This window comes from Bison bison, unplaced genomic scaffold (assembly GCF_000754665.1).
Source record: "Bison bison bison isolate TAMUID 2011002044 unplaced genomic scaffold, Bison_UMD1.0 scf7180017864098, whole genome shotgun sequence".
NCBI lineage: Eukaryota > Metazoa > Chordata > Mammalia > Artiodactyla > Bovidae > Bison > Bison bison.
Genome location: NW_011494670.1, coordinates 5,173,583 through 5,185,095, shown reverse-complemented (window position 1 = coordinate 5,185,095; position 11,513 = coordinate 5,173,583). Strand labels below are relative to the sequence as shown.

General features: G+C 35.2%; 1 protein-coding gene across 11 annotated transcripts in view; it reads right to left on the bottom strand.

The window, feature by feature from the left end:
* DZIP3 (DAZ interacting zinc finger protein 3) overlaps window positions 1-11,513 on the bottom strand; it is a 144,704-nt gene that overhangs the window by 69,987 nt on the left and 63,204 nt on the right. For 9 of the 11 annotated variants that reach the window (XM_010838572.1, XM_010838575.1, XM_010838570.1 and 6 more), the window contains 5 exons: window positions 6,482-6,558; window positions 4,212-4,829; window positions 2,341-2,373; window positions 1,160-1,329; window positions 287-331 (listed from right to left, as the gene is read on the bottom strand). In XM_010838572.1, coding sequence (XP_010836874.1) covers window positions 287-331; window positions 1,160-1,329; window positions 2,341-2,373; window positions 4,212-4,829; window positions 6,482-6,558 — 943 coding nt within the window. The remainder of the gene's footprint in view (window positions 1-286; window positions 332-1,159; window positions 1,330-2,340; window positions 2,374-4,211; window positions 4,830-6,481; window positions 6,559-11,513) is intronic. The other 2 variants (XM_010838579.1, XM_010838580.1) reach the window with 2 other exon arrangements.

The following is an 11,513-nucleotide window of genomic DNA, read 5'->3' as shown; positions in this document are numbered from 1 at the left end:
AACAGTAGAACCAGGCTTCCCTGGTGACTCAGTGGTAAAGAATCTGCCTGTCAATGTAGGAGATGCGAGTTTGATCCCTGGGTTGGGAAGATCCCCTAGAGAAGGAAATGGCAACCCATTCCAGTATTATTGCCTGGGAAATCCCATGGACAGAGGAGCCTGGCGGGCTACAGTCCATGGGGTCAGCAAAAGAGTCAGGTACAACTTAGCAACTAAACAACAGTAAAACCATGTATTAAACCTAACTGTTCATAATCAGACATTCCTCCATTTTAATGCCACTTACCTTTTTATTCTTGGTCTTTTTCTTTTTCTTTGGTTTACTCTTAACCTGATAGGTAAGAAATACATCTATTTAATATGCAATTCAAACTGTACAATGGATTATTTTGCAAAATGTATTTCCTCTAACCACTTGGAATTTTATCTTCTAAAATAGATCATAGTTTCCTCTAGATTCTATGGAACATTAGTTTCATTTTAATTTCAATCTCAGTTTTCTGCTTGAGAAATCACTGATGTATAAAGGAACAATATATAACATTGATGAGTAGGCCACTGAAAAGAGCTCAGAGGTCTTCACTTGCACATGTGCATGTATGACTAACAAAGGTGTGTGTGTGTGCATGCATGTAAGACTAACAAAGGAAGAAGGCACCTTAAAAAATCAACATATTCAGGTCCATAAGATGAAAAACTAAGCCTAAAAAGAATTTAGTGACCACATATTAACTGCTACCACTTATCTGTAAAGAAATACATCCTGGATGATTTTAATTCTACCTCTGTGTAAATAGTATTGAAATATCCCTGTTTTCTCTTCCTTTCTCTCTCCTTCTATTCCCTACTATGCTTTTTTCTACTTTCTGCTAACCTTCCATATTCACTCCACCATTTAGGATGAATGAACATGTTCGGAAATCTAGCACAGTGCCTGGCACATAATAAGTGTTCAATAAATGCTGTCAAAAATACATGATTAAGGCAGGGAAGATTGTAGAAGAAAGTACTGGGAAAAGAACTATTCCAATTCAAGCTCTGCATAAACAATATGATAATATAAAGTAAGACTATCTAGGATTCTTTAAGAACAGAACATGTAACAAACTAAAAGCCTTGATTAAGTTCTTCTAATTCAAATATTAATGAGAGCTTATACTTCCTGGAGATCTTTAATAGATTCTGTTGAAGATTCACTGAGTATCGATGCCCCATCTTTATTCATTTCTGCTAACTGTATTTCAGGGATTGATTTCACATTTATATTGTACTCCATAAGAGGTGGACTTAGTTCTTCTTCTTCATTTGGTAACTCTTCTACTTCAATACCTAAATATTAAAACCAAAACATTCAAAATCTGTATGCACATAATTTTATCTTTATCACTATTTTAAATGTATTTACTCCCCCCATAACACCATCCCAGAAATAAAAATAGAAGACATCTTACTCTGTTCAAGTACTAAATGAAAATAAAATGTCTATTTATCAATGACCAAATAATAATAGGTACATATACTAGCCTGAAACCAATCAGTATGAACACAATGGTAAGATATTTTACTTTTATCTTAAGACTATAGATATTAGATAATCTAGAACTTAAGTCAACCCTAAATATTAGCTTTTGAGTATCCTGACACTGACACTGTTAACACTGCAACTAGTATTATTTGAGGGCATAAATTTGAAACATAAAGAAAAGAAGGAAAAGTTCGATTTATTTTTTTCCCTTTTTTTCCTTCTTTTTCATAACCAAAGGTTGTTAAAGGGTATCAGCCCCCTATTATGTAACTTCTTCTTTGACACCATGCTCCTTGATTGTGCTCCTTCCTTTGACTCATCACAATTGGTTCAAACAAAAGGCATGGTATTCCTTTCTAAAGTATAATTTTAGTTGCAGAATTTGAATTACATTTAAAAAAACCAACAGTACATAAATGAAAATCAAATAACTAGCAACTCATTACCTGGCAAAAAGTATATAGCTTAACAATGGACAGTTAACCAAATAAAAGCTACATAAGCTAACGAGTAGCATATATGATCAGGCAGAGCAAGCAAGCAAGCATTTTTGCCTGTTGAAGTGTCCTTTGTGTCAGAAGTTAAAATATTCTGTTAGGGTAAACTTCAGGGCACATATACTAAGAGGAAGGCAGGGTAAAAAGGCTCATACTAGATTCAGTTGATCAGTAGTGATTTGATCATATAATTTCCCAAACTTATAGTAAACACAGTTTATCATACAGTTTATTTGGGCCAAGTAAAAATCTACAGGTGCCCCTTAGCTACACAGGGTTGAAAGGTCACTTAGGTATTTGGTTTCTAAACATACTTACGTTGACTGCCTGTTATTGACTGTAGAGCAATTCCTATGATACATAAAGAAAAATTTTAGATGTATAATTGAAAATGCAACCAACAAATATCAGACTGAGAATAAGAAAAACCATAAAGTTTTTTTATATTGCACCAATAAATATAATTAAAAATAACCTTCACTCATGAATCCAGTTTAAACAAAGTATAATTTTTAGATTAAAACATAAATTTTATGTTATAAAGCTTATCTAATCCATGATTAGAGAAAGGAAAGTTAAAAAATATAGTTCATAATAATGTCTAGAACACCAGTACTTTAAACCAAGAAGCAAATTCTTTCAATTGACAGTCTAAGGTCATGAAGTAATAATAGGTAATTATGAAGCAAATCTCCGTTTTAAGTTTGAGCCTTTTTTTAAGCAAAATCCTGATAAGCAGCCCCTCTCCTTACCCATTAATATTTATTAAGCACCTATGATATATGAGGCTGTATTAGGCTCTAGAGTTTTAAAGGTGAAGAAAAAAGATAACCTTTATAGAGAGTTAGTGGGGACAATGGATATTAATCAGATACACAAAAGAAAACTACAACTGTAGTAACTACTAGGGAAGAATGATAAGATTCTAGGAAAGCCTCTATTAAAGAGACTTGACCAGTAAGCTCTACAGACTTCCAGAGTGAGAACTGAAATGCCTTGAATCTATCACTCAAAGCTCTTTCCCAAATATTACCTTTATTTTCTTAAGTTATTGTTATTTAAAATCTTAACAGAATAAATGCAAAAAAGAAAGCCTCTAATTTATAAGTTAATTTACAAGTCAAGGGTTTTTGCCTGACTTTCTTGTATCATCAAACTCAGCATTCTCTTCTTTCATGTTCAAAAACAGCTTTTAAAGGTTAAGCAGGAAAACACAATGGTATCCCAGAGCCTTAGCTAAAGGACTGGGATGGGGTCTAGCAATTATTTCTGAATAAAATCTGGACCAGGTCAACAATTACTAGACTTGCAAAGCTGTATGTTTAAATAGCATCAGTGTAATCATCAGTTGCTCACCAGGTAGTATGACTAATAACTTGGGACCAGGAAAATGCAGCCAGAATAGCACAGTGAGGGTTTCAGTGATGCTGACATACGTTCACCTTCACCTTCCATGACAGCTGAGAAGCTATCCTGGAATGTGGAAAGGTGGTCTAAAGTCTTTCCCATAACAGACAGTGTCTGAGCATGGCCACTGTTGACTTTAGACACCTTGCATAAATGTTATCTGATTTTTAAGATTACCTATGAACAATGGAGAGCTAAACTTCTAAACTAAAAGTCACAGTTCTGATAGAAAGGTGAAACATGCACTCATGGTATTTACAAGAGCATTCTTGAAACACGCAGTACCTGTATTTCACGGTTTTAGGCATCCTTAATTTTGTAGAAGTGATAAAACTCCTCTACTTAAAAATCTTCAACAATTCCTTTATGAAAACACAAACTCCTCAGCGTGGCAAGAGAAATCCTCTTGAATTTATTCTATGAACTCTCCCCTATGTTAAACTCTGTATTGCCAAACTTTTTGTTCCTTAACTATGTTTCTATACCTTTGTTCTTGTTTCCTTCTGAAATGTCCTTCTCCATCTTCTTCACTTGGCTAACTTTTACATTTAAGAATTCCTAAGATATTATATTCTCCAGAAAGCCTTTTTGGATTCTCTTAGACTATAATTTCCCATGGTATTTTGAAAACATCTCTAGTACTGTAATTACTACTAATGTCTTGATGAGTCTATTCTCTCAAGAATGTGAGCTCACTGAATCTCCTGGCCTTAGCAGTGTGTCTGACACATAGCAGACACTCACTGAAGGTTTACTAGCTTAGGTAAATAACTATTTTGTACCTTGTTGATAGCAGGATAACATCCTCTGGATGATTTCTGGTACTGGTATGCCTAGATAGATGGACAGTTGATGGTAATCAAGGGAGATATTCTCAATGGGATTCTCCTTCACTTTGTCAATATCTTCTTTTTTCATCCCAAGGCGCAGAAGAATATCTGAAACTTTTTTCCAAATTGAACTGAATTGTGACTCAGTGAGACCATTCATCAAAATCTCACTAAGGAGGATATCTCTGTATTTGCACAGCCTCAAGATGTCTGCAGACTTAGAGAGATCAGAAGGTGGTGGTTCCATATTCCAGCCTTTTTTGGGTGCAGGGAACACATTCAAATGTTTTATGAGAGCTAATAGAAGGTATAAGTCAAACTGTTTGGACTGTGGTAGCTCCTTGTTTGGGGGATAGAGCAGATGCCATGCTCCACCCAAAGGGTGATTGGTCCAAAGATGGTTGTAGTAGGGTTCCAGTACATTCTTGTGTATAAGAAGCTCTTTTCTCAAAAGAGGGGGTGGCAGAGCCTCATCAAATATTTGCCGAACAATGTCAGTACCAGAAACAATAATTATATGAAGCAGATGATAGAAATAATTATAATCAAGTTTGAAGATAGGCATTTCATCTGAAAATGAATTTTGAGAAGTCAAAAGATTCCACATTAATGTTCTTTTTCTATGTGGTTTCAGGTATTACATCCTAAGTTCATGTAGGACAGGCACTATTCCAAAAGAATAAAGTATATACTACAGAGCTTTGCCACAGCCAGTGCTCAATAAGCATGCTGCTATCTGTCTAGCTGTCAAAAAGTCAAAACAAAAACAGTATGTTCCAAGCAAAAGAAATCACAAAAACTCATCACCACAGAAGCCTTTCAACCGTTCAGTGTTTTGTTCAAATAAATGATCTGTGGCCACCAAATGGCATAAAAGTATTAGGCCTTTGAATATTTTGAAGACTGTCAAGAATGGTAATTGCCGGTGTTTAATTATACTTTATTTAGGCAATTACGTTTTACCTTAATCAGCATTGTCCAATAAAAATTTCTGTGGTGAAAATATTTTAAATTTCTGCTGTCCACTATCCAGTGAGAGTGGAAATGCTGCTTGTCTGACATAGGAATTGAATTTGAAACTTTATCTAATTTTAACGAGTTTAAATTTAAATAGCCACATATGGCTAGTGGCTACCTTATTAGAAAATGCAGAACTATATTAAGAAACGTAAAATGATTTAATGCCTTGCTCCTCAAAGTATAGTCCATTGACCAGCAACAGCAACTTCCACATGGGAGCTGGCTAGAAATATAGAATCTCAGGTCTTAACCCAGAGTTACTGAATTGGCACCTACAGCACCTATAATTTAACAAAATCACAGATAGTTCAAACATATATTAAAGTTTGAGACACATCAATCTAATGAATCTCTTACTCTTTTCTTCCCAAAAAATAAACTAATGACTAAGTAGGTGTTTCATCAATGAAATGGAATGAGGCATGAGACTGAACTATTTGATATTTGATATTTTGAACTATTTGAACTATTTGATATTTTTTCTGGTTTAGTAGCACCTCCAAACGAGAAAGCAGACTGAGATGAATTAGAAAGTAATAAGAATTTGGTATATGACAGTATATTTTTAAACTAATATTTATCATTATCCTTAATGAATGTGTGTTTCAAAAGATTTTTAAAGTAATATACTCTTGCTTGATATACTTGACATAAACTGTGGAGGCAAGCATGGTTACAAAGCAAATGACTCAAGGAGGAGCTTTCTCTGGGCTGCCAAATAAGCAGCTGGCTAGAATCAGGGACATCCCCAAACAAGAAGGAATGCCACCAGACTACACTTCCCTGGGGCCAGGAGACCTTAAGGTCTCCAAATGCTGAGCAGCTGGCATTTGTTAGCACACTCCTGAAGAGGTGGCACCATTTGGACTTTGAGCCCAAAATGTTCATTCTTTCCATTTCACCCTTTAACAGGGAATGCAGCAAAGAAGGAGAGGTTGGTAAGAAGATCAGATGAAGCTCAATCTCTATAGCCACAGTTATGCACTACCTCTCTGTAGAGGCAAGGTAATGTGATACCCATACACCTGATATTTCTGTCAGTGAATTCCAGCCTAGACCAAGTGATGCTTGTTAGTATAAACCCAAGCCCATGAACGGCAAACATAAATAAACATATGGTTGTTAATAGCATGATACTTTACATAGAAAGTCAAATTTTTTAACACAGTTTTTAATAGCAGACATATGAAAGTAAAATATACCTTTTGTACCAAGTTTTAAACTGATCTTCGGTCTTATATCAGTATCAGTTATTTTCAGATGCATCAACTTTTTATAGCTGCAATTGGAAAAAAATAAGTTAAAAAAGTCAGTGAAGATTTTTGATATCAGCATGGCTAAGTCAGTGAGCACTTTCTTCTTCTACTCCTGGAAATAATTTAAAAGCAAAGGAGAAAACTGAATGAACAAATAAAAACACCAACAGTAACAACCCTACAAGGCCATTTTCACTGGAATTCAGAGGCAAGTAGAATTGTTAGATTTCGTACAAAAAGAATCACATGACTAACTTGTTTGCAAGAAGACTGTATGGTAGCAAAAAAAATAGAAGTCTTTGCATTATAAAAAGTCAGCAAACCTGGAACTCCTCCCATATCCTCTTCCACCACAGAATCTTCTTACCAATAACTATTCTTAAAAAACTCATTTAATTAATTACTCCATGCATGCTCAGTCGCTCAGTTGTGTCTGACTCTTTGCAACCCTTTGGCCTGTAGCCCACCAGGCTGCTCTGTCCATGAGATTTTTCAGGCAGGAATATTGGAATGGGTTGCCATTTCCTCCTCGATGAGATCTTCCCTAACTAGGGATCAAACTTATGTCTGCATTTCCTGCATCACTGGCAGATTCTCTACCATTGAGCCATTGGGGAAGTCCCCCTTTTAATGACTAGCAATTAAAAGAGACACAAAGAAAGAAACTGGTATAGTGTCAATACGAATAACTAGGAAAAAAAGAGAAAAAAAGTAGCAAGATTTATTAAATAGACTAAGTAAATGCTGCCATGAAACAGCTGAAAAAACTTGGCACTTGACTTCGAAAAGAACTCTCCCACAGAAAACAATACCAAAAAAAAAGGCAACACTAGAATGTATGCTTAGCTTAAAGGACAGAGATGGTGGTGGTGGTTGTTACTGATTTTATCTCTAGCACCAGCATAACACTGCCAATCATCTGCTACAAAGAAAACATTTTAAACTCTTAACAATATATAGTAACAGCAAAGACACTGAGTAAAAGGAATTCTACATTGCCAGCCAGCCAGAGTGTAAATTGGTAAAACCACTACGGGAAACAGTTCAGCAAAATCTAGTAAAGTTGAAGATATGAATAGATGGCCTAGTAATTATACTCCTAGGAATACACTCTGGAGAATTTTTTGCACACGTACACCTGGAGACATATATAAGAATGTACATCATAGAACTGTTGTTACAGTCTAAAACTGGAAATAACCCATATGTCTATCAATGATAGAACAACTAAAGTAGTATAGCTATAAATGTCTCCAAAGGATTCTCCAGGCAAGAATACTGGAAAGGCTTGCCATTTCCTTCTCCATGGGATCTTCCCAACCCAGCAATCGAACCCAGGTCTCCAGCACTGCAGGCAGATTCTTTACCGACTGAGCTAAGAGGGAAGCCCCATAGCTATAAATGAAATAGACCAGTGAAATGAAAAACTATAATAGGAAAAAAATTTCAATGTCTATTTAAAAGCATAAAAATGAGTGTTTAAATGTATATAAAATTCAAAACAGAAAAAAATAAACTATACTTTTAAGCAACAGTATATTATAGAATCAAGGAAATATGTAGAACTAAAATATATGATGCACAAAAATGGGAAGAAATCACACTATATTATTGTAATGCTCATACACTATATATGATGCATTATTTAAAAACAGATTTTTATAGGTTAAAAATGTGTATCATCACAACATTGTAAATCAACTATATTGCAATAAAATAATTTAAAAATGTGTATCAAAGGTTTCAGAGCAGTCACTTACTATAACAAAAATAAATATAATAAATATAACAAAAAACTGCTATCGGGAAACAAAAAACAAGGGCAGAAGGGAAAAATTGAAAACAACCAAGAATATGGTAGATTTAAATCCAACACAATCAAGAATTATAGCAAATGTATGTGGAAATGACCATCTAATTTAAAGACATTGTCAAGCTGGATATTAAAAAAAAAAAAAAAACAAGACCTATGTTATCTCTAAGAAATCCTCTTTAAAGGTAAAAATATATATGTGCTGTGTGCTAAGTCACTTCAGTCGTGTTCAAGTCTTTGCTACCCTAAGGACTGTAGCCTGCCAGGCTCCTCTATCCATGGGATTATATAAATTGAAGTAAATGGTTGCAAAAAGCTATGCCGCACAAACAGTAACTAAAAGCTGGAATAGTTATGCAAATATCAGATAATAAACTTAAAGCAAAAATATTATCAGGGATAATCAGGGATATCCTTTTACATAAGGATAAAGGATTCAAATCATCAAGAAAAAAAGAAAGTAACCCTATATATGTGTGTAGTATCTAATGAAGAGAGTTTAAAAATATACTAATAGGCAATAGAAAAAGACAATATATAGACATCAAACTTCAACATTTCCCTCTTAGTAATTGATAGAAAAAGTAAACAGATAATCAGTAGTGATACAGAAACACTGAAACAAAACTAATAAATCAACTTGGTATATTAATAGAACATGGTACTAAACAAAGACAAATATAGTTCAAATGCAATGAGACACTTATCAAAATACACAATATTTAAGTGTCATAAAAGAAATCTCCACAATTTTTAAGGCTATAATGCTTGAAAATATAGTCTGTGACCACAGGGAATGAGATTGGGATTCATATATAGAAACATAGTTGAAATATCCCCAAATATTTGGCAATTATTTAACACACTTCCATACTTATACACACACACAATTAGAAAATAATTTGAGTTGAAAAACCTAAAAACAACTTACATATTAAAATGGATGGGACACAGCAAAAGCAGTGATGCTAAAGGAAAGCTATATATTCTATATATAAAGCTATATATTCTATAAAGGAAAAAAAGTCTCAAATCAATCATGAAATCTTTCATTCTAAAAAAGTATAAAAATGTGAGAAAGCTGAACCCAAAGCAAGCAGAAGCAAGGATGTACAACAAAAGTTAAGAACAAAAGACAATGAATTGAAAACAGAAAAATATTAGAGAAAATCAATGAAATGAACTGATTCTTTGAAAGGATCAACAAAATTGATAAACTTCTAGTCATAATGATCAAGCAAAAAAAGACACAAATTTCCAACATCAGAAATGAAAAGGGTGACGTCACTGTAGAATCTACAGATATTAAAAAGGGATCATACGGGAATATTATAAATAACTTTATGCAAAGATATATAACTTGAATGAAATTGACAAATACCTTGAAAAAGACAAACTATCAAAGCTCATTCAAGAAAAAATAATCTTAATAGCTATGTGTCTATTACACAGAAGAACTATACAGAAAGATTTTCATGACCCAGATAACCACAATGGTGTGATCACTGACTTAGAGCCAGACATCCTGGGATGCGAAGTCAAATAGGACTTAGGAAGCATCACTACGAACAAAGCTAGAGGAGGTGATGGAATTCCAGTTCAGCTACTTCAAATCCTAAAAGATGATGCTCTGAAAGTGTTGCATGCAATATGCAGCAGATTTGGAAAACTCAGCAGTGGCCACAGGACTGGAAAAGGTCAGTTTTCATTCCAATCCCAAAGAAAAGCAATGACAAAGAATGCTCAAACTACCGTACAATTGCACTCATCTCACACGCTAGTAAAGTAATGCTCAAAATTCTCCAAGCCAGGCTTCAACAGTACGTGAACCGTGAACTTCCAGATGTTCAAGCTGGATTTAGAAAAGGCAGAGGAACCAGAGATCAAATTACCAACATCACTGGATCATTGAAAAAGCAAGAGAGTTCCAGAAAAACATCTATTTCTGCTTTACTGACTATGCCAAAGCCTTTGTGTGGATCACAGTAAACTGTGGAAAATTCTAAAACAGATGGGAATACCAGACCACCTGACCTGCCTCCTGAGAAATCTGTATGCAGGTCGAGAAGCCACAGTTAGAACTGGACATGGAACAACAGACTGGTTCCAAATAGGGAAAGGAGTACGTCAAGTTAAATAAGCAGGATGACAAGGCTGTATATTGTCATCCTGCTTATTTAACTTACATGCAGAGTATATCATGAGAAACGCTGGGCTGGATGAAGCACAAGCTGGAATCAAGATTGCCGGGAGAAATACCAATAACCTCAGATATGCAGATGGCACTACCCTTTACGGCAGAAAGTGAAGAACTAAAGAGCCTCTTGATGAAAGTGAAAGAGGAGAGTGAAAATGTTGGCTTAAAGCTCAACATTCAGAAAACTAAGATCATGGCATCTGGTCCCATCACTTCATGGCAAATAGGTGGGGAAACAGTGGAAATAGTGACAGATTTCCTTGGGCTCTAAAATCACTGCAGATGGTGATTGTAGCCATGAAATTAAAAGACGCTTGCCTCTTGGAAGAAAAGTTATGACCCACCTAGACAGCATACTAAAAAGCAGAGACATTACTTTGCCAACCAAGGTCCGTCTAGTTAAAGCTATGGTTTTTCCAGTAGTCGTGTATGGATGTGAGAGTTGGAGTATAAAGAAAGCTGAGTGCCGAAGAATTGATGTTTTTGAACTGTGGTGTTGGAAAAGACTCTTGAGAGGCCCTTGTACTGCAAGGAGATCCAACCAGTCCATCCTAAGGGAAATCAGTCCTGAATATTCATTGGAAGGACTGATGCTGAAGCTGAAACTCCAATACTTTAGTCACCTGATGCGAAGAACTGACTCATTTGTGAAGACCCTGATGCTGGTAAAGATTGAAGGCAGGAGGAGGAGACGACAGAGGATGAGATGGTTGGATGGCATCGCTGACTCAATGGACATGAGTTTGAGTGAACTCCGGGAGTTGGTGATGGACAGGGAGGCCTGGCGTGCTGCAGTCCATGGGGTCTCAAAGAGTCAGACACGACTGAGTGACTGAACTGAACTGATCTCTTAAAAATTTTTAATTAATATGTAAAAGAAAATTCCACAAAGAAAATTCCAGTCCAGATGGATTCTCGAGTAAACATTCAAAACATTTATAAAATTGTTATTGTTGTTCAGTCGCCCA